Below are 23,198 nucleotides of genomic sequence, written 5' to 3' on the forward strand. Positions count from 1 at the left end.
CCCCTCAGTGAACCCAAACTGTTTCCTCACGACACATGCAGCTCCTCCATGATACAGTGACATCACCAGCTTTGGCCACCATTGTTGGAGTTCAATCCCTATCATGTAGGAACATTTACTTTATGAAAAGTGGATATTATCTCGGATCAGGGTACCAATGTAGCCCACAGGTCAGACTATGGAGTGTCTCCTCGGTGCTCAGAGCTGTAATGAATGGAATGGTGGTGGGTGTGCAGAGCTCGGCTTCCCCCATCCCCCCGCAGCGCTCGAGCACTAGCAGCAGCAGGCGGCGCAGTACGCATGCGCGGCGTTGGCTGGTCTCGGCCGTATGTGTGCGGAGAGGCAGAGAAGAAAGAGAGACAAGTAACCGGCGGATACTCTCCGTTCTCTCCCCCCCTCCTCTCTCATAAACCACTGCAGCCATGTCGGGCCGCTCGGTGCGAGCCGAGACACGGAGCCGGGCTAAAGATGACATCAAACGGGTGATGGCCGCCATCGAAAAAGTACGGAAATGGTAAGAGGAGAAAAAAAGAAACCCGACAGACAACAAAGGAGGACCGGAGGGGGGAGGAGGGGAGTGTGTGAGGGGCCCCAGTGCTCGCCGCCTGCTCTCCGCGCTCCCGCCAAAGCCGGCAGCCATTTGTGAGGAGGAAGGAGAGCGGTGTGACCGCGGCGGAGGGTTCGGGGACCCCCCTCTCCCTCCTTCTTCCCGGGTGACCGGCGAGCACTTCTCCTTCCTCTCCGGGGCCCGCACATTTCTTTTAAATTTAGCGCTTTGGCCCCGAGGCTCCCTCCCCCACCTTTCTCTATACTATGGGGCTGTGAGGGAGGAAGTGCGGCTCCATGGCTGAGCACTGCGGGAGTCCTCTTCCTCCTCCTTCTCCCCCCTACACCGGCCACACAACGTGTTCACCAACTTCCTCTCCTCTATGTACACCTCTCTCCCCCCACCCCACCAATAGTCAGCCGCCCGCTTCTTGTGGGATGACCTCGCCGATGCCGATTGGACAGACGTTTAAATGTCCTCACATCAGGGCTGCTGGAGGCCAGGCTGGGAGGAAACACTCATCATCACCATCATTCTTATATCACAGCCATGCACTGTATGCTTGGAGTTGTCACCTTTCTTCTAGCCAAACTTGAACACTTTAGCAGCACACAGCAATTATTCTGTTGTTTGTTCTTAGTATACACGAAGCATATATTTTGTGATTAAATAACAATTTCTAATCATTAAATTAATCATGACTTTCCAATTTATTTGCTGTAGATAGATACTATTTGGACTTTGAAAGACTGTCTATATAAAAGGGTCAGGGTCACTCCCCCCCCCACCTCATAATACAGGGGTCAGTGTCACCCCCCCCACCCCATGATACAGGGGTCAGTGTTACTACCCCCCCCATGATACAGGGGTCAGTGTCACTCCCCCCCACCTCATAATACAGGGGTCAGTGTCACTCCCCCCCACCTCATAATACAGGGGTCAGTGTCACTCCCCCCCTCCTCATAATACAGGGGTCAGTGTCACTCCCCCCCACCTCATAATACAGGGGTCAGTGTCACTCCCCCCTCCCCATGATACAGGGGTCAGTGTCACTCCCCCCACCTCATAATACAGGGGTCAGTGTCACCCCCCCACCTCATAATACAGGGGTCAGTGTCACCCCCCCCACCTCATAATACAGGGGTCAGTGTCACCCCCCCACCTCATAATACAGGGGTCAGTGTCACCCCCCCCCCCCACCTCATAATACAGGGGTCAGTGTCACCCCCCCCCCCCACCTCATAATACAGGGGTCAGTGTCACTACCCCCCCATGATACAGGGGTCAGTGTTACTACCCCCCCCCATGATACAGGGGTCAGTGCCACTCCCCCCCACCTCATAATACAGGGGTCAGTGCCACTCCCCCCCACCTCATAATACAGGGGTCAGTGCCACTCCCCCCCACCTCATAATACAGGGGTCAGTGTCACTCCCCCCCACCTCATAATACAGGGGTCAGTGTCACTCCCCCCCACCTCATAATACAGGGGTCAGTGTCACTCCCCCCCACCTCATAATACAGGGGTCAGTGTCACTCCCCCCCACCTCATAATACAGGGGTCAGTGTCACTCCCCCCTCCTCATAATACAGGGGTCAGTGTCACTCCCCCCCACCTCATAATACAGGGGTCAGTGTCACTCCCCCCTCCCCATGATACAGGGGTCAGTGTCACTCCCCCCACCTCATAATACAGGGGTCAGTGTCCCCCCCCCACCTCATAATACAGGGGTCAGTGTCACCCCCCCCACCTCATAATACAGGGGTCAGTGTCCCCCCCCCCCACCTCATAATACAGGGGTCAGTGTCACCCCCCCACCTCATAATACAGGGGTCAGTGTCACTACCCCCCCCCCATGATACAGGGGTCAGTGTTACTACCCCCCCCCCCATGATACAGGGGTCAGTGTCACTCCCCCCCACCTCATAATACAGGGGTCAGTGTCGCCCCCCCACCTCATAATACAGGGGTCAGTGTCACCCCCCCCCCCACCTCATAATACAGGGGTCAGTGTCCCCCCCCCCCCACCTCATAATACAGGGGTCAGTGTCACTACCCCCCCCATGATACAGGGGTCAGTGTTACTACCCCCCCCCATGATACAGGGGTCAGTGCCACTCCCCCCCACCTCATAATACAGGGGTCAGTGCCACTCCCCCCCACCTCATAATACAGGGGTCAGTGTCACTCCCCCCCACCTCATAATACAGGGGTCAGTGTCACTCCCCCCCACCTCATAATACAGGGGTCAGTGTCACTCCCCCCCCCCTCATAATACAGGGGTCAGTGTCCCCCCCCCCCACCTCATAATACAGGGGTCAGTGTCACTCCCCCCCACCTCATAATACAGGGGTCAGTGTCACTCCCCCCCACCTCATAATACAGGGGTCAGTGTCACCCCCCCCCCTCATAATATAGGGGTCAGTGTCACCCCCCCACCTCATAATACAGGGGTCAGTGTCACCCCCCCCCCCACCTCATAATACAGGGGTCAGTGTCACCCCCCCCCCCCCCACCTCATAATACAGGGGTCAGTGTCACTACCCCCCCCATGATACAGGGGTCAGTGTTACTACCCCCCCCCCATGATACAGGGGTCAGTGTCACTCCCCCCCACCTCATAATACAGGGGTCAGTGTCACCCCCCCACCTCATAATACAGGGGTCAGTGTCACCCCCCCACCTCATAATACAGGGGTCAGTGTCACTACCCCCCCCCCCATGATACAGGGGTCAGTGTTACCCCCCCCCCCCCCCCATGATACAGGGGTCAGTGTCACTCCCCCCCACCTCATAATACAGGGGTCAGTGTCACCCCCCCACCTCATAATACAGGGGTCAGTGTCACCCCCCCCCCCACCTCATAATACAGGGGTCAGTGTCACTCCCCCCCACCTCATAATACAGGGGTCAGTGTCACTCCCCCCCACCTCATAATACAGGGGTCAGTGTCACCCCCCCCCTCATAATATAGGGGTCAGTGTCACCCCCCCCACCTCATAATACAGGGGTCAGTGTCACCCCCCCCCACCTCATAATACAGGGGTCAGTGTCACCCCCCCCCCCCCACCTCATAATACAGGGGTCAGTGTCACTCCCCCCCCCATGATACAGGGGTCAGTGTTACTACCCCCCCCCATGATACAGGGGTCAGTGTCACTCCCCCCCACCTCATAATACAGGGGTCAGTGTCACCCCCCCACCTCATAATACAGGGGTCAGTGTCACCCCCCCACCTCATAATACAGGGGTCAGTGTCACTACCCCCCCCCATGATACAGGGGTCAGTGTTACTACCCCCCCCCCCCCCCATGATACAGGGGTCAGTGTCACTCCCCCCACCTCATAATACAGGGGTCAGTGTCACCCCCCCACCTCATAATACAGGGGTCAGTGTCACCCCCCCCCCCACCTCATAATACAGGGGTCAGTGTTACCCCCCCCCCCCACCTCATAATACAGGGGTCAGTGTCACTACCCCCCCCATGATACAGGGGTCAGTGTTACTACCCCCCCCCATGATACAGGGGTCAGTGTCACTCCCCCCCACCTCATAATACAGGGGTCAGTGCCACTCCCCCCCACCTCATAATACAGGGGTCAGTGTCACTCCCCCTCCCCCCATAATACAGGGGTCAGTGTCACTACCCCCTCCCCCCATAATACAGGGGTCAGTGTCACTACCCCTCTCCCCCCATAATACAGGGGTTAGTGTTCCCTCCCCCATAATACAGGGGTCGGTGTCACCCCCTTAATAATTCAGCCCCCTTCCCCATGAGAGAGACCACCTAATAACAGTGACACCCCCTTCCTTACAGACCCCTATTACATCAGAATCTTGTTATATCAGTGCCCCCCTTAGACACCCCATAAATGAAAAAAATGCAGCACACCCTCCTATAAATTTATAAATCAATATATTTCACATATTAATTAATATTGCACTGTATTTTTTACATTTTTAGTTTTTTTTTTGGGGTGTGGGAACATATATCGGTGATGGCAGCAATTTATTTACTGAGTTTCATTCACTTTATATATTGTTTTTAGATCAGTGGCCCCTTATATCAGTGACTCCTTCCATTCTTCCAACAAGTCTATGGGGGGGGAGGGGGTTGCTGATAAAAGGAGACTCTGATATAATAAGGTGGTCTCTGGGGGGTTGCTAATATAACCACTTGCCTTGCGGGCAGTTTCACCCCTTCTTGTCCAGACCAATTTTCAGCTTTCATAATTTGAATGACAATTGCGCGGTCATGTGACACTGTACCCAAACAAAATTTTTCTCCTTTACTGATCGGCACTGATGAGACTGCAATGATATGTGACACTGATAGGCGGTAATGATGGGCACTGATGTTCGACAACGATGGCCACTGATAAAGTGGCACTTATAAGGCTGCACTGATGTTCGACACAGGTGGCAGCGATGGCCACTAATGAAGTGGCACTTATAAGGCTGCACTAATGTGTGACACTGATAGGTGGCAATAATGGGCACAGATAGGCAGAACTGACAGGCATCACTGATAAGGAAGGGGGGGAGGCTGTGAGCTAATGGGGGTCTCCAAGGGGGGTGCTGTTGATCTAATGGTTACCAAACATTATATCAACAGTCAGTACCCCCTCCTAGAGACCCCCATTAGCTCACAGCCCCCCTCCACTTCCCTAGAGACCTTCAGAGAGAGACCCCCCCTCCCTTAGAGAGCACCCCCCTGCCCTCTTTAAGACATTCATTCATGTTTTACCAGCGGGACCTGGGAGCCACTGCAAGGAGGGAAGTGTGAGAGCCAAGCTGGGGGGCAGAGCTGCTCTTGGGCTCCTCACAGTGTGTGTGAACAATAGAGCAGATCTGACTTGTTTCTACTCACATGCACACTGTTCCCTCGCAGCACTTTCTTCTGCTCTTCTATCCTTTCCACCACCACTTGTCCCGATCCTGTGTCTGGGTATCGGGGACTGAAAACCGAGCACCAGTATCTAAACCCGCACTGTGCTTCAATGTCGGACAGGTGGCAACCCTATGTTTACTGCAAGGGAACCCTGCTCACAAGAGCTTAAAATCTAAGGCCTTGTGTACCTGGATGTATAACAAATATACAGATTTTTTTTTCCTGCTAGAAAAAATGTCTCTAGTGTTGCGTATTTATGCACGTTTTACAATCGTATGTATGTTTATACGCGGAAACCCATTCTACTCCCTAGAATGTTAAAGGGCTGTTCCGCTAAAAAAAAAACACATACTGCAGCTGCTGGCTTTTAACCACTTACCCCCCGGACCATATTGCTGGTCAAAGACCAGAGCACTTTTTGCGATTCGGGACTGCGTCGCTTTAACTGACAATTGCGCGGTCGTGCGACGTGGCTCCCAAACAAAATTGGTGTCCTTTTTTTCCCACAAATAGAGCTTTCTTTTGGTGGTATTTGATCACCTCTGCGGTTTTTAGTTTTTACGCTATAAACAAAAATAGAGCGACAATTTTGAAAAAAATGAATATTTTTTACTTTTTGCTGTAATAAATATCCCCCAAAAATATATAAAAAAAAAATATTTTTTTCCTCAGTTTAGGCCGAGACGTATTCTTCTACGTATTTTTCGTAAAAAAAAATCGCAATAAGCGTTTGATTGGTTTGCGCAAAAGTTATAGCGTTTACAAAATAGGGGGTATTTTTATGTCATTTTTATTAATATATATTTTTTTACTAGTAATGGCGGCGATCAGCGATTTTTTTTTTTTTTTCGGTACTGCGACATTATGGCAGACACTTCGGACACTTTTGACACATTTTTGGGACCATTGGCATTTTTATAGCGATCAGTGCTATAAAAATGCATTGGATTACTATAAAAATGCCACTGGCAGTGAAGGGGTTAACACTAGGGGGCGGGGAAGGGGTTAAGTATGTCCCTGGGTGTGTTCTTACTGTGGGGGGGTGGCCTCACTAGGGGAAACACTGATCCTCTGTTCATACATTGTATGAACAGAAGTTCAGCATTTCCCCTGCTGACAGGACCGAGAGCTGTGTGTTTACACACACAGCTCCCGATCCCCGCTCTGTAACGAGCGATCGCGCCCGCCAGGCACACGCACGGGAGTCGGGGGCGAGCGGGGGACACGCGCCTCCGGCGGCGCGCACGCGCCCCTAGTGGCCGCTCTATTAGCCGACGTTATACTACGGGCTCTCGCCCAGGAGAGCCGACCTGCCGCCGGCTGGTCGTCAAGTAGTTAATAAAAGGACACTTGCCTGTCCTGGAGTCCTGTGATGTCGACACCCACAGCTGTTGGGTGCTCCGCCGCTATTGCGGGTACGGGAACCCGGCAGTATAGACTTTCGGCTTCACACCGGGAACCCTACTGCGTATGTGCGAGGCCCCAATCCTCTCTCCTATTGGCCCGTGGGAGGAGGAGGGAGCCCCGCGGTGACGTCATGGCTCCGCGGCATGGACTCCCAGAAGTGGGCAAGGATACCTCCATATTTAGGGGCTTTTACAGGCATAAATTATTCTGGAAAACTCCTTTCTGAATACAGGTTTGGGGCATTTTTCTTTTTTATACGCCCTGAACACTACTCTAAAATACAATGTGTGTTTTAACCCAAAACTGCTTTCAGAGACATAAAAAGAAGTTGGCAGACGCCTCCTAACAGCAGCATGTCTCTGCCCATGTGCATGAGGCCTAATGGCCCGTTCACAGGATCAGATGAAAAACGCCACTTTCTAAGCGATCGTATGATAATCGGATCTTTGGTACACGGCATTCGAGAGCCGTTCATGACAGTCCTTTGGACATTATCTGATAAGACAAGAACAAACATTTTTTCTTGCACGATTTTCGTTTAATCGGTACAGTTGTCTATCGAAAATACAATGCAATACATTCAGGGTGGATTTGATTTAAATCAACTTGATTTAAATCATTTTTTTAAAGAGCAACTGTCATCTCTGTCCTGCAGTGGCTCCTCCTCTGACCTGCTGTTGACTCAACGATAGTCCCATTCACTTTGATGGAATTGCTGGTGATGTGGCAGCGACACAACAAGGTGAGGGACGCAGCGGCAGCAGGTGAGTGGATGCCCGCTGACAGGCACTACCATGATGGATCTGAAATGACAGGTGCTCTTTAAAATAAAGGTTTCCTAGTTAGAATAATAAACGGTCAGATTAGTAAAACAGCGATATCAGAACCGATTAAATCAGTGTAGTGTACATAGATTTGCAAATCTATGGGATAAAGGAATATTTCTGAACCTTGTTTTATCTCATGGTTACTGTGAAATTGTGTGAATGCATCAATGCAGTGCATGTTATCTGCCGCTTGCAGAGCTTGGATTCATTGAATAAGTTTACCAAAAATGTATAGTTTAAAGAATATACAGCCTCATGCTGTAACTAAGGTCCATTTCATGCTAAAAAAAACTAAATTATTATTGTATCGTAAATAGAAAACTATAGATAGTTTTTTTTTTTTTTCTCCAAATGCATCCTTATTAATATAAATTTGGTAAAAGAAAGTGTTTTACCTGTTAACTCACTTTTTCCAGGAATCTTCCAAGATGGCTTACAGAGAGATAGGCTCCCTCCCACCTAGCACAGGAAACGCAAGATCCACATTATAAAAGTACACCACATGCAATAGCCCCTAAGTATTTAACAAATAACCAAAGGTCTAGAATAAGCAATTATTAAACTCTCTCATTAGCGTAGCTTCATTTATACTTTACATTGCTAGTCCACCAACAAAGAAGGGAGGGAACTGACACCATCCTGGAAGATTCCTTGAAAAAGTGAGTAAACAGGTAATAACACTGTTTTTCCAAGTCATCTACCAGGATATCTTAGAGGACAAAATAGGACTACCTGATCAGGGCGGGACATCAGCCTGCAGCACCTTCCTGCTGAAAGACTGGTCTTGGCTGGCAAGCAGGTCTAGTCTGTAATGTTTAACAAATGTCTAGAACATGGGTCTTCAAACTACAGCCCTCCAGTTGTTCAGGAACTACAATCACAGACATGACTAGGCATGATGGGAAATGTCTGTGTTGCAATGCCTCATGGGATGTGTAGTTCTACAACAGCTGGAGGGCCGTAGTTTGAGGATCCCTGGTCTAGAACCTGGACCAGGTTGCGGCCTTGCAAATCTGGAGGGGTGATGATTCAGCCCAAGAAGTGGAAACTGCTCTTGTGGAATGAGCATTTATTCCTAATGGTGGTGTCAAGGATGCTGTTTTGTATACCTCTGCAATGGTATTTTTAGATGCCTTTTTAACCCTTGATTGAACCTGCAAACCACAAACAAGCTGGTGGAACATCGCCATTCCTTGGTCAAAAAGATCTCATATTTACACTAAAATGCAATAAAAAAAGTTCCTTTTTAAGAGCTATGGGCGGAAGTGATGTTTTAACATCACTTCCGTTCTGCAATTGTATGGAGTCGAGTGGGGGGCCTTCCCTTCACTCGGCTTCATACCCAACACAGAAGAGGACGTGATCGCCTCCACTGCTGCTGGTTGCTACAGTAAGCGGCTCCAGTATACTCACCTGCTCTGTGTAATGATTTTTCATATTGCCCCCGAACCACCTCCTCTGGGGTCCACCACTTTTTTTTGTCTAGCAACGACCCCCCCCCCCCCCCATAGCAAACTGCTTGCTATGGTGGCAGATAAGGGGGCTCGATCATGAGCCTGGCTTTGTGCTCACAGGATTTGACTGACAGCTGCAGAAGCCAATGTCTTCCACTGCTGACGAATCTCCTGTGAAGAGAGAGAGAGGGGAGAAGAACTGTTTCAGGCAGGCAAGTGGGTGCTGGATCGCGATTGGGCTAAGTTACGTTTTCTTTGGGGGGGGGGGGACTTTTGAAAGTTTATTTTTTTACCGTTAATGCAGAGAAGAGTGCAGTAGGGTAAAAGACCTTTTTGACTTTATAACCACGTTAACTCATTTACGTGTGTCTGCACAGGAAGCACTATACATCATTTGTGTGTGCATGCTGAAGACACTTTGCATGATTACGCATTAGAGTGTATGGATCTGTAATGTATCTTATATGTCGCAGTATGCCTAAGTAAGGTGTGCAAAAATGTTTTAATGATTTGTTTACACACAGACTTTAAAGCAGTTTCAAATAACATGGGGATATACTAATTGCTATGGTGGCTGGCTATGTGTTACTGGCTCCTAACTTTTCATCTGGTTCCCAGATCTCAGTGAGCTTTGTCCAGCCCTAGTAGAAGATGATGAAATATAATGTTTGTACTGACAATTGAAAAATTAACTTGTGTCAAATAAATGATTCCAAATGCATTGTTGTGTCCTATGCGTAAAGGAAAGCTTTAATGACTTATTTTGAAAGCCTGCATCTGTTTACACAACTAGGACGGTTGCCAGTGTCTGTGAACATCCTTTTATTTTAGGCACTCAAGTGAAAACGAGATAATTCTGTCACCAAAATATCCTGTCACAATTGTTATTTTTAATGTCATTATTGTGCAACACTGTTCAAAGTGTATTTTTTTTTTTTTTTTTTAATGTAGATTGAACCAGATCTTTACAATTTTCCTCAACGCCAGGAAAGGGGAGATCTCTTCTAACCTCTTCTAAATAGCGCTCAACTGTGATAATTCTTCGTATATTCCCTAGGAGAATTCACTGGTGGTGGTAATGCCAGTATTATGCCACTGGCTTCCTAGTAGATACTTTAAAGAATAATTCCATGCATGGTATCTTTTTATAAAGTTACATTGGTCCAGCTTGTACCAATAACTACCGTATGTACCCTTTGACACCACTACTCCAGTGATCTCCACTTACTGAGTGGATGGCCTGATGCATTGTGATTACAGGGGTTCGGCTGCTCCCATTACCCGCTGCCAATCTTCAAAGAACTTCTGTTACTCCATGTCTCGTGTTGTATGCCTAGATTGATTAGTGAGTCCTGTTTTTTTTTTGTTTTTTTTTATTAAAGTGCTGAATTGTTTGAAACGGAGAGCACTTAGATTTGTTTTTTTATTTATACTGTCTTGGGCGAATCATTTTGGAGACCGAGATTTCCACCTCATGTTGTACTTCACCCTCCTATATAGGACATGCGCTTATGACCACCTGTTAGGTCAGGGGTCCATTACTTAAGGTGAGCGAAGCGAGTGCTTTGGAGGTGGAGGAATTGTCACTTGAAATTTTTGCTCTTGGACTTATTTAAATATTTTGATTGGACCTATTTGCGCTGTACTTTTTCTTTTGTATTGATGGTTTATACATAGTTATATGCTGGGCTAATGTAACTATGTAAAATTGTACCATGCCTGGAATTCATCTTTAACTCCTTTTTACTGCCAGGTTTGTACATTTGCGGGGATTTTACACACACCTCCCAGCAGTTGCATCGGGAGTGTGTATATGTGACAAGCAGCCACTCAATCACTTCTAAACACCCTCAGTAAAGCCCCCCCCCCAAATGTATCCCACGCTTTACAAGCACATCTGTGTGCCTGAGACTGGCATGGTGGGTGCCACCTGGTTAGAGGGTAAGGAGCCGAGTAATCCTCTCCTTGCTGTCCTGAAAACATGCAAAATGTGACTTCTGGATCCCCGTGTCACTTTCCCCAGCCCATATGGCTGGGGGAGAATCTAACGGAGTGTAGTCTGCCCTGCAATTAGATTCATTGGAGGGCAGGTGAAACAATCAGGGTTTTTTAATGAGTTGCAACATGCTGCGTATTCATGTGTTTTTTAGATTCTAATGTGTTCTATTTTCACAAAGCTCCCACCAGCCTGAAGAGTTAGGCCGGGTTCACACTTGTCCGACAAACGGTCCTACATTGGGAGCCTCATGTAGCATGACGTGTGAAAATCAATGTTTCCCTAGGAGAGCTGTCTTAACTGGTCCTACACAAGTCGGTCCGACTTTGAAAATGCTCCCTGTACTACTTTTGGTCCTACATTGATCCTACTTCAACCCATTGAATATCATTGAAGTCGGACCAAAGTAGTATCCTGTTCATGAAAGTAGGATGGATGTAGGACCAATGTAGCAGAGCAAAGTAGGATGAAAGTAGTGTAGTAGTGTGAACCCAGCCTAAGTGTTAACTGAGGCTATTAAAAATAATTTTAGCTTTTTGTTTCATTGGATCTGTAAGCTAAAATGCTGTATATGAAGGTGGATTGTGTGGTTTATTTACTTTATAATTAGAGGTAGACCGATATATCGGCCATTTTTGATAAATCGACATCGGCCGATTATTATCAAAATTAGGCCGATATTTTACACTGACCGCCGTTCCTCCTCCCTTCTCCACACTCGGCCGCACTGGCAGCATCAATCGCTGCGCTGAGTGTGAAACTGACAAGTGAGAGGAGCTGTCAGCCCGATGTCAGGGGTGGGCGGGACCCAGTAGCAATATTACACCAGCCAATGGGATGGTATCTGGGCGGGCAGCTGTGTGTATATGGCCCGCCCCCTACCTCTATTTATAATATATTTGATGTGTTTCATATAGTTTTTGTATTTGTTTTTCAGGGAAAAGAAATGGGTGACTGTCGGAGATACTTCTCTTAGAATTTACAAGTGGGTGCCTGTTGCTGAGCCTAAAGTGGATGATGTAAGATATTCTCGGTTTAAGAGTTTTTCTGTAATAGACCATCAATCGCATTTCACATCTTTCTAGGGTCACAACATGATTCCCAAATGTTCATATAGTAGTCTGCTTCTTGCTTTACTAACAATGATGGCTTACATGCAGATTTTTTTATTATCAAACCTATTTATTTTGGACGGGTTATAATGCAAATTGATGTACAACTATAATTTCTGTTGGTAAGAAAAGTGTGGAACACAAATGTTACAAAGATGCTACACGGTTATGTTTCAGCCCAGGTTCACACTGGGTACGATTTGAGATGCGATTTCACATGTCAAATCCCATCTCAAATCGGCGGCATTTGTCGGCAATGGCACCGCCCTAATCGGTGCGACGCCGCATCTGCGGCCCTGCACCGATTTCAAAAAGTAGTTCCTGCACTACTTTTTGCAATTTCAGGCCGCGATTTACATTGAACCCTGCACAGGTGTCTCTTAAATCGCGGCCAAAATCGCGGAAAAAGTTTGCGATTTTTACCGCAATTTTGAATTCGCAGCAGTGTGAACCTAGCCTCAAAGTAGGTTTATTTTAAATCTTGGAAAGCTTCATCAAGGTTTTAAGTGAACCCATGATGCATAGCATGAGCAGTGTGATCATAGTATGTAAAAATGTCCCCCTCAAGTGGTTAGACGTAGTATTGCACCTTTTTATATGGAGCTGAAATTATTATTATTATTATACAGGATTTATATAGCGCCAACAGTTTGCGCATCGCTTTACATCAGGGAAGACAGTACAGTCACAATACAAATCAATACAGGAGGGATCAGAGGGCCCTGCTCGTTACAGCCTACAATCTAGAAATGTTATATAAACCTCCCAGATATTTTTTTTCCACGCTCCAGATCGCATTACTTGTTCAGGGGGTTTTAAAACCCAAATTAGTGTTTTACATAGGTAATCTGACCACTTAAAGCTGGAACTCCAGACTTAAAAATCAATCATACACTGTTATACAGGGTTCTCTCCAGTACAAAAATTGCTTACTTTAATTTCACTGCGCACTCTGAGCCTATTGTAGTGTGCATTAGAAACTGTAGCAAGTCTAGTGTCCACTTTATTTTGTGCTCGTAGGACATCCAGTATTATGTAACCCAGCCTAACTGTCCATGGTGCACCCCTTTCATTCTTTGGTTTTCAGTTTTTTCAATCCTGAAGCCTTAGTATCATCGTTGGTTGTTGTCTAGGGTGGTCTGCATGTAATTGCAGCCTTTCTAGGAATTACCACTCATCCAGACTGATGTGTGTGTGTGTGTGTGTGTACACACACACACACCGGAATTTTGGTATGTTGTATCATCTGAGCATGGCTAATTGGGCAATGTGCAGATGCCACTGACATTGCCTCTTTGGTTGGGTGAAGGTGCATGGCTGCAAAAAATCAAACCCGTTTGTTTAGTTGCTCTTCAGTGAGGCTTTTGCACAGACATGTCATTGTCCACAAACACACAGTTGTTGATTGCTGTCACTGAGGTTGGGTAATGATGACCCCTTAAAATGGCCCAATTTTTTCAGTTTCAATGTTTTATTGGATTTTCAAAAATTGTAACAAGCCGTGGTTTGCCCACGCAGGGGCGACATTGAACAGAGAAATAAGGAAGTAGCGCATGAACACGTAATGAACAACAAAATTAACTATAACCCAGGCCATGGAGGACCAGGTTGAAAATTAGGGCGTCATAGACACAAATGTTGTTGTTCTGTACTAAAATGGCCCAATTTAACTAAAAATCATTAGAAAGTTGAAATTGTTTTATATGGAGCTGCCCGATTAATCGTTAAAGAATCAAATCGCAACCCCCCACCACAATCTTAACAAAGCATTTTCTCGATTTAGTACAGAGTTCTCCGCTCACAACTGAAGAAAATTACTTCGAACCCCCCAAATAAATATATATAGATATTTAAAGATGTTACGCCATGAGAATCATGATCTTCTAAGCAAAAAAAAATTTGATTCTCATTTTGGCCAGAATCGTGCAGCTCTAGTTTTATACTACAAAATTTGTCAAAGGTGGAATTGCACTTTAAGAGGTCTTTGAATGTTGTACTGTCTCTGGTTCCTTACTCTAATTTCTCCATTTACATCTAAGTAAGAGGACTAGCAGATTAAGATGAATTTATAATGGTCACAGTAGGTTGTCAGACTAGGAAAGTACAGTGATCTTGCCACTAGAATCCCAAGGAGAGAAAAAAGCCAATGGGTGCTTTTAACTAGCTAACATAGAGATAAATCAGATGTTTTGGGTGGACAAGTCTTTGAGTTGATGATGCCAGCAGTTGTTTAAAAATAAATATAAAATCCTCAGCAAAACAACAGACCCAATACTTACCCAAGCCCAGTCTCTATTCAGCGATGTGCTGTCAATGACAGCCCCTGAATAGGGGACAGGGCTTGCTATGGGAACACTCAGCAAGGGGGAGGAGCCCAGAGTGCAGACAGAACACCCAAGAAGAGGAGGAGACCGGGATTGCTCTGTGCAAAACCATTACACTGAGTAGGTAAGTATAAAATGTTTATTTTTAATTGTTTTTTTACTTTTACCTTTTAGGCGCAGATCACATTTATGCGAATTGGATGCGATTTGCATGACGTGAAATAACATTGATTTCTATTGAAGTTGTTCACATATATGCGGTACATCCACGGTGTGAATTTAGAGTCCTGTGCATTTTCTGAGCACTGCAGTGTGGTTCAGGTGTGAATTCCAGGCCCATTGGGTTCTATGGGAACGCTTCTGATTCGCATGTGTTCAGGATTCTGTTCAGAATATTAGCACGGATTTCTCTCCTACTACAGGAGCTGACACCCGTTATCTACTATGTATTGGCAAGCACTGAAAACGCAGCTGTGACAAATATCCAGTCCTGAGTCTTGAAAATTCACATCAGAACCACATCAAAAAACGCAACTGAACCGCTGAACATGTACAATTCGCATTGGACATGTGTGAGCCCAGCCTAAACATAGGTTTGTGTAAACATGGTTCTTTGAGGCATAACTGGAGATTGGGGACAAGATCTTGGAGATTAATAATGTTAAAGTGGACCTTTTTTCTTTTGGTATCGCCACCCCCCTTCCTCTTAAAGGGGTAGTAAAGGTTCATGTTTTTTCACCTTAATGCATCCTATGCATTAAGGTGAAAAAACATCTTGCGATTATCGCTACCCCCCCCCCCCCCCCCCAACCCTACACGTTTACTTACCTGATCCCTGGAAAGTCCCGCGTCGCGAATGCGCTCTTCCTTTGCTCGGTCTTCTTTTCATTGGATAGATTGATAGCAGCGCATCCATTGGCTCACACTTTTGTCAATTAACTCCAATGATGCGGGGGCATGGCCGAGTTCTGTTGTCGGTGGTTATGGACGCTGAATACAGGACTCGGGAGCTCGCCCACAAAGTAATTCCCTTGGGAGAGCGCTTCCTAGGGGGGGTTATCAGAAGCGGGGAGGCGCAGAGACAGCCGCCGTATTCAAACCTTTAGTATCACTTTAAGCTGGCCATACATTGTTATATTAACCTCTTCCCTACCGGGCCATTGTAAAATGACGCCGGCAGGAACCCTTCCTCGATCCGGGTGGACGTCATATGACAGCCTTTGTTCCCGGCGATCTAGGGAGCGCGCGCCGCCAGTGGCGCACGTCCGCGGCACCGCTCGTGACCGGGCACCCGCGATTGCCGGTGATCACAGCAGGAGTGTGGATCTGGGTGTTTAAACACCCAGATCCACCTCCTGTCAGAGGTGAGGAGACCGATGCTGTGTTCCCAGTACAGAGGAACACACAACGGTCTCCTCTCCTTGTGAGTCCCCTTCCCCCTACAGTTAGAACACACTTTAGGGAACATTTTAACCCCTTCAGCTCCCCTAGCGTTGACCCCCTCCCTGCCAGTCACATTTACACAGTAATCTGTGCATATTTATAGCACTAATTGCTGTATAAATGTGAATGGTTTCAAAAAACGTGTCCGCAATGTCACGGTCAAAATAAAAAATCGCAGATCGCCGCCATTACTAGTAAAAAAATTAATAATTGAAAAATGCCATAAATCTATCACGGACCGTATGTCCGTGTTCATCCGATCCGGCAGACGGAAGAAAAATAGGATTTTCTTCCGTCCGCGGATCTTTGCGGAGGCGGACGGTCACATAGGGACCCATGTATGTCCCGTTTTCATCCGCAACAGACGGATGAAAATGCGGATATACGGTCCGTACGTGTGAAAGGGCCCTAAGGAGTTGACTTCTGTGAAGTAGGAGGTCCCACACGCTCGCTGAAGTTTGGTCAGTCCAGCAGGGAATTTCGATCAGTGTATGACCAGCTTTACATAGTTTGGAGAACTTATTTGTTTTTTAACTTGGCACCATTCTAGCCCCACCTGCTTTACCACCTAGATGAGGGGAGAATGACATGGGCTCCTCCCACCACTACTTGGGATGCCCGCATCACATTTCAGGAGGCCGTGTTATTCTGAGGTAGCTTGCATGATTCTGTGTATATCCAGATATGACTACACAATCTGATTTTCTGCAACTGGCAGAGACTTGCAGCATGTCTGTGAATGTGCGCTGGTTTCCCGTGCATATGAATCCTTGTGTGCATGCATGGGTGGGAATCCCCCCACATGTACACAAATGTGCTGCAGGTTTTTGGGACCTGGCAGAGACCTGCGGCACATATTGGCAAGTGAAGGATATGGCAGCTAAGAGGAGCTGCAGGAATAATGTTCCTCATTTAATCACTCTATCCAATTTGTGGTCAATACATTTTGTTGGGAGTTATTTTGGCAAAAGCTTTTCTTTCTTCTATATTGGTTTTCATTTGATAGTATGAAACGTGGTTAACTCACACTAGTAAAAACTTGAATTTTCCCAGCATTAATTAGTTATCAATGATTGATGAAATTACGGTGGATCTATTCCCACTGTATTTTAATAGTACTGCACTTGTTAAGTTAGCATATTATGTCTTGGGCAGTCACTTAGGCCCTTTTCACACTGGGGCGGGAGGTGCGGTGGCAGGTATAGCGCCGCTATACCGTCGAATTTCCGCGGGATTCGGCCGCTAGTGGTGCGGTATTAACCCCTGCTAGCGGCCCTGAAAGGGTTAATACCACCCGCAATGCGCCTCTGCAGAGGTGCATTGCGGGCGTTATTACCACGGTTTTCTATTGTTTTCAATGGGAAGGAGCGGTAAACTCACCGATCCAAAGATGCTGCTTGCAGGAGATTTTTTTCTCTCCTGCCAGCGCATCGCCTCAGTGTGAAAGCCCTCGGGCTTTCACAGTGAGAATGCTGGGGCAGGAGTTTTTCAGGCGGTATTTAGGAGCTATTTTTAGCGCTAAACCTCCGGAAAAACTCCGCGGTGTAAAAGGGGCCTTAGGCTTTTCCAGTTATTGTGTTAAACCTTAATTTTACTTGTCTTACTCCAAGGACTTGCATTGCATGAGGTACAGCTGTTGCCAATGATTTGATGCAATCTAAGTGCCCATCAACTTGCTGCATGCATCGTGGGTCTTAACAAGTCTGAGGATGGTGTAAGCATTACAATGCCCACAGAAGTGCCAATACATGCATGTAGCTGCAAGTTTATTTTTTCAAATTCTTTCCCCCCCACCATTTTTTTTATTCATTTTTTTTTTTTTCAGTTCAGTTGGTTATTTTGCTATTGATGGAGAAATATGTTAAACTGAATTTCATTTTGCTTAAGTTTACATCAAATTTATTTTTTTACATTTCTTTTCCATCAGATTGAGTTGAAGGTGACAGATGAGAATTCGGGACTTCTGAGGCGACCAAAACCCTGTGGAAAAGTCAGATACTGCCTTTTCTACTATTGTTTGTTCTTTAATGTCACAGGGAGTGGGACTATTACTAACAGCTAGCATGCCTATCCAAACTTCTTTCTAACACCTACTGAACTGTCTACTTTTTTTTTTTTTTTTTATTAATTTTTTGAGTGCCGATAATGACTGTTCTTAAATATTCCTAACATGTAAATTGTATCCCAGGTTTTCAATTAAATGTTTTTTTTTCAATTCAATTGTGAAGAGCAATGATGGACTTTAATACCTAATCCAAACTGGTATTCAGTAACGAGGATCGATTTTGGATTACTGCACACCACACTATAACTGCTTCGAAATTATCTGTTATCTGTGCAGTTTAGGGGAAGTTAATCATGTGTGAAAAGTGTAGAAATACTGGACTTTCCCCAAGTACTATATAGCAAATGCTAGGAGTACAAACCATTTTTCTTCATTGTTCACTTAAGCTCACAAGTGTTGGAAAGGAGCTTGGGACACACTGCCAAGCAATTGTTAAGCCAGTTCCTGTATAACCACACCTCCAATCGTCTTGCTTAATTTTTTTTGCTAGTGGCCAAGGAGGAGGTTGGATATCTTTCCCGGACGTCTGCTGAGAAACTCTTGCCTAAATATTTGCTATTTTTTTTTCTTAAAGTGATTGTAAAGATTTACTCCCTTAATGACCAGGCCATTTTTTTTTGGTAAGGCACTGCGTCACTTTAACTGACGGTCGTGCGATGTTGTATCCAAACAAAAAAAATTCCTGGAAGGAGTGGTGAATACACGCTCCTGCCCATTGAAATGAATGCACAGTGCTGGCAAAGCACTGCTGCAATGGAGCTTTGCGGGTGGTTTTCACCCGCTAGCGGGGGTTAAACGTGCACCGCTACCGGCCGAAAACCTCTGTAAAAAAAAAACTGCGGTAAAGATTTACTACCGACGCCTCGGTGCGAAAGCACCCTAAGAGACCTAGATGAATCCTGATTATCATTGCCCATAGTGCAATCCCTTGCAAAATAAACAGCCCTTTCGCCTTTAGTGAATCAAGCTTGTGGTGTCTACTGCATGCACACTTGTAATTTGATGCATTAGGGGTTGATTTACTAGTGGGAAGTAGGCTGTTCACTTTGCTAATACATTCTCTATAGCTTAGTAAATGTTGTGAAAATTCTTTGTAACGCATAACCAGTCACAAGCAAGAAAAATTTTGTATGTTTGCTCGCATAAGATTGGATGATGGAAGTTGGTAGTTTGCAGGAGTTTTAGTTCCCTTGCAAAGTACAAATTCCCTTGCAAGGTGAACACCTTGTTTAGTAAATTGGCCATTTCCCCTCTGCATCCACACACGTAACTGAGTGATGCATAATAATTGCCGTGCGTTCAGACATTCACCTATATAAAGACATTTGTTGCACATATTTAGAGCAACGCACCCCTCTGATCCCTGATCGCAAGACACTACCGAAAAGACACACTAGTTCTGCTAACACTCAGACTCGTACTCTTTCTCCTAGGACGCACATACTCTCTTACACTGAAACACACACGCAGGCACTTGCGTTGTTAAATGTTGGCTGGTTTTCTTCTAGATACAACCTAGTGGTGCAATTTCAATCATTAGGACTGACTTTAGTGCCAGCTATAGGTGTAAATCATTTACATACTTCATAAAGCCTGACTGGAATACTCCTAGGATGTTGCTAAAAATCAGGCCTAGTCATTACTGCTCTCCACCATTGCAGGAATGGACTTTTTCACAGCAGTAGCTCTGCGCTCAGCGTTTGGAAGCTCACACCTGTGATGGCGGTATGCAGTAACAGCTGGGCAGCTCTTGGCAACATCTTAGGAGTATTCAGTCAGGCTTTGTACATAAATGGCCTATAGCAATGGCATTTTTCAACTTTAGTCACAGCTGCACAGTTTGATTTACTAACAGACGCCCCTTATCTGCATAGGCAGTTTTTTGGTAAAGGCGAACTAACCCTTTAAGCAAGAAAAATATCCAAGGCTGCAGTTATAAATGAGTAAACTTGTAACCGTTGTGTAAATAAAATAAAGCAGCGGTAATTTTAAATATGCCATAGCCATGAATGAATGTGTTATGCTGATACATGATTGTGTACCATCTAACAGTGAAGAGCTGTTACTGATACATGCAGTTGTTTCTTTCCAGTGTTATCTTAACCTGTCTGATTTCCTTTCATCTTCCCTCTAACAGATCTATCAGTTTTTCATTTTGATCTGTTTTGGATACTGGTTATTTCTCTGTGTGAACGTTTCAGTGGTCAGGTAATTTATTATTATTATTTTTTTTGTAGAAGACCAAAAACAAGAAGAAAACAAAGGATGAGAAATGTGGGTCCGAACTGACCACCCCGGAAAACAGCTCCTCTCCTGGCATGATGGACATGCATGGTAAGTAAAGAAAGTGTCACAAAAGCACAGTATATATTGTCTTATATTGTACCGTTTACCAAAGAAGCTGTATTACTACATAAGTGTTCCAGCTATTATTTACCATTGTGCATGCTAATGCTCCAATGTTTAAACTGCTGCTATTGTTAAGACGCACAAGTTAACTTTGTTGTGAAATCTAACAGTGCTGCGGTTTGAAGGAAAGCATGATAATTTAAAGAGTAACGTACCTGTTTTGAGATTGTGGTCCTCGGGTTTTGTACCTCTGTTAATGACTGCTACCAATTTACATTGCGCTATGGTCATATTCTACCTGACTGCAGTTATTAATGGAGGTGTGTCAGGGGGGTGTGAATTAACCACTTCCCGACCGCCGCATGCATATGTACGTCCACAGAATGGCACGTACAGGCAGATGGGCGTACATGTACGTCCCCGCCTTTCCGCGGGTCGGGGGTCCGATCGGGACCCCCCCCCGCTACATGCGGCGGTCGGATACCCGCGGGGAGCGATCCGGGACGATGGCGCGGCTATTCGTTTATAGCCGCTCCGTCGCCTGGGAATTTAACTGCCTAAAGGTGCGGGGCTTAAGTGGTTAAATAGGTTCATATTAACTGTGCTGTAACAAATAGTTTCTCTCACCTCGACTACCGTAGTGCATGCCCTGGTCTATAATGCTGAGCAGAGTAGGGACAAGGGGGGGGGGGGTTGATAGAAACACATGGCATTGAATAATTAAATATGACAGCTTTGTAACTGTTGTAGTGTTCTGTGGACATTCCTTGATGCAACTTCTGAGCTATGTCCTGCCCCATTCATTGTCTTGGCAACTAAGCACACACTGGAAGTTGGGCTGAGCATTGTCGGGGGTATAGCACCTCTAGGATTCTAGTGATGGAAATAAGATATCATATTCCTCTTAACCTCCTCTTTCAGGATTAAAGGCTGTGGCCAGAATCTGTGCCCTTCTACCAGGTATTTAAAAGTTTCTTACCTTTCAGATGATAATAGCAACCAGAGCTCTATAGCGGATGCATCACCTGTGAAACAGGAGAACAGCAGCAATTGCAGCCCTGCCCCAGACAACCTTAAGATCCAGGAAGACAGCACGGAGTTGAAGTCTGAGGAGGCTAATTCTAATGCCAGTGAGCACCAAGATTCTGAAGGTGATACTTCGTAAAATCCTATGACCTCTAGATTTTGGTTAGAAAACCTGATTGTAATACATTGCTAGAGATATTAACATTTGTGTATAAAATATTCACTCCTAGGCAGAGCTTTAATTATAGGAAATTATTGTAACTTTGCTATGTCTTTTATAATTCTGTGTGGACCACAACTGTAGACACTGTGGAAAGAAATGGCTTCTATAGTAATCTAAACTACCTGCAAAAATTGCAGAGCTGCACACAGCTTCCAATCTTGCATACAAAACTTAATTGGACAAGTGACTATACCTGTCTCTCTCCTCTGACCTGTTTTGCAACCTACTGAGGTTCAATCCACATTTATGGAAAACACGCTGTATGAAAAGGTCTGTAATGTCTGGATGCAATCGCAGATATCTGCAGTCCTAAGGCTTTTTCGTTGATGTACCTCTTCTCTGCATCAGTCACCCTAAGGCAGCCCATAGATGAGTCTTTATTTTTTCAACCAGTGGGTTGAATGAAAAAAACGACCCCAATTTCCCCCCTCACCTTCCAGGACAGCTACTTGAGAGATGATTGGCTCCGCCCTCTACAGGAAACACAAATCGGATACACTTTAAAAGGCCCCTCCCTTTCCTCTGACCCTCAGTTGTTTTGTGTTTCCAGGCCCTCCAGGAGCACTGACACGTTTTTTTGTTTTTCCTAGGTCTGGTAACTGTGGTTGGCGGACACCCCTGCTCTGGCATCATCCAGTACTGGTTGTGGCCAAGTCCTGGGTGTGTTCAGTCCATGTTCTTTCAGCCAGAAGGGTTCCCTATTTTTTTTTGAGGTACTTGCTTACCTGTGTAAATGGTGGCAACTTCCTTCAGGTTTTTTTCCCCAGCTCTGCCTGGTGGAAGCCTTATCCTTCTCGCCTTCACTGAGGTGTACCAAAATGGCGTTGGAGGACTTCTGGTGACGCGGCAAGATGGACGCACTTTCCGGCGCCGTGTTCATAACGAAAGAGGCAGAGTACACTGAGGACATGCTGCCTGGGACAGCAGCCTATTTTTCCTGGCCGAAATCCACTCCACTTGAGGACAGGCCTGAGGAGGGAGCACACCCACTCGGATTGCACCAGCGGCAGCCTCCGGTTCAAATACTGCCCCCAATGTAAGCTCTTGTCTGTGATTTTACAGCAGGGGACTATTTTTGTATGGGCCTTCTTTTCTTATGGCTCTTGTGGCTACTTTTTTTTAGGATAGACCAGTGAACAAGAAATGCGGAAACTGTAGAGCCAGGCTGCCTGATGGGATATAAAAGGCTTTTTTGTGAAGATTGTATTCCATCTAGGGCTAGTTCAGAAACGACCTCTTTAAAAGAGTTAATGTCTCCTATGAAGGAGGTGGTAGCCTCCTTCTGGTCTTTTAATGACAGGGCAGCAGGTCTGGGGCCTTCTTCCTCTGGTCCCAGAACTCAAGAGCCTTCAGCCTCAGTTAGACCCCCTCCTTGGTCCGAGATCAGTGATTCACACTATACCTCAGATCTGGAAGAAGGGGACAACCCAAGCTCCTCATCTGATGGGGATTCTGCATCAGTGGGGGAGGCGGGTAACCCCAAGTTTCTTTTTCCAGCGGAGGATATTGATGAACTTTTAAAATCTATTTAT

General features: G+C 46.0%; 1 protein-coding gene across 2 annotated transcripts in view; it reads left to right on the forward strand.

Moving 5' to 3' along the window:
• The first annotated feature begins 271 nt into the window (after positions 1–271).
• Positions 272–23,198, forward strand: part of BCL7A (BAF chromatin remodeling complex subunit BCL7A) — a 55,005-nt gene continuing 32,078 nt past the window's right edge. Inside the window, exons 1-5 of one of the 2 annotated variants that reach the window (XM_040347058.1) lie at positions 274–514; positions 12,062–12,143; positions 17,931–17,993; positions 20,306–20,402; positions 21,404–21,568. In XM_040347058.1, the coding sequence (XP_040202992.1) occupies positions 423–514; positions 12,062–12,143; positions 17,931–17,993; positions 20,306–20,402; positions 21,404–21,568 (499 nt within the window). In that variant the 5' untranslated portion in view covers positions 274–422. Of the gene's footprint in view, positions 515–12,061; positions 12,144–17,930; positions 17,994–20,305; positions 20,403–21,403; positions 21,569–23,198 lie in introns of both variants that reach the window. The other variant, XM_040347065.1, reaches the window with a different exon arrangement.

The sequence above is a fragment of the Rana temporaria genome, chromosome 1, assembly GCF_905171775.1.
Source record: "Rana temporaria chromosome 1, aRanTem1.1, whole genome shotgun sequence".
In the NCBI taxonomy this organism is placed as follows: domain Eukaryota; kingdom Metazoa; phylum Chordata; class Amphibia; order Anura; family Ranidae; genus Rana; species Rana temporaria.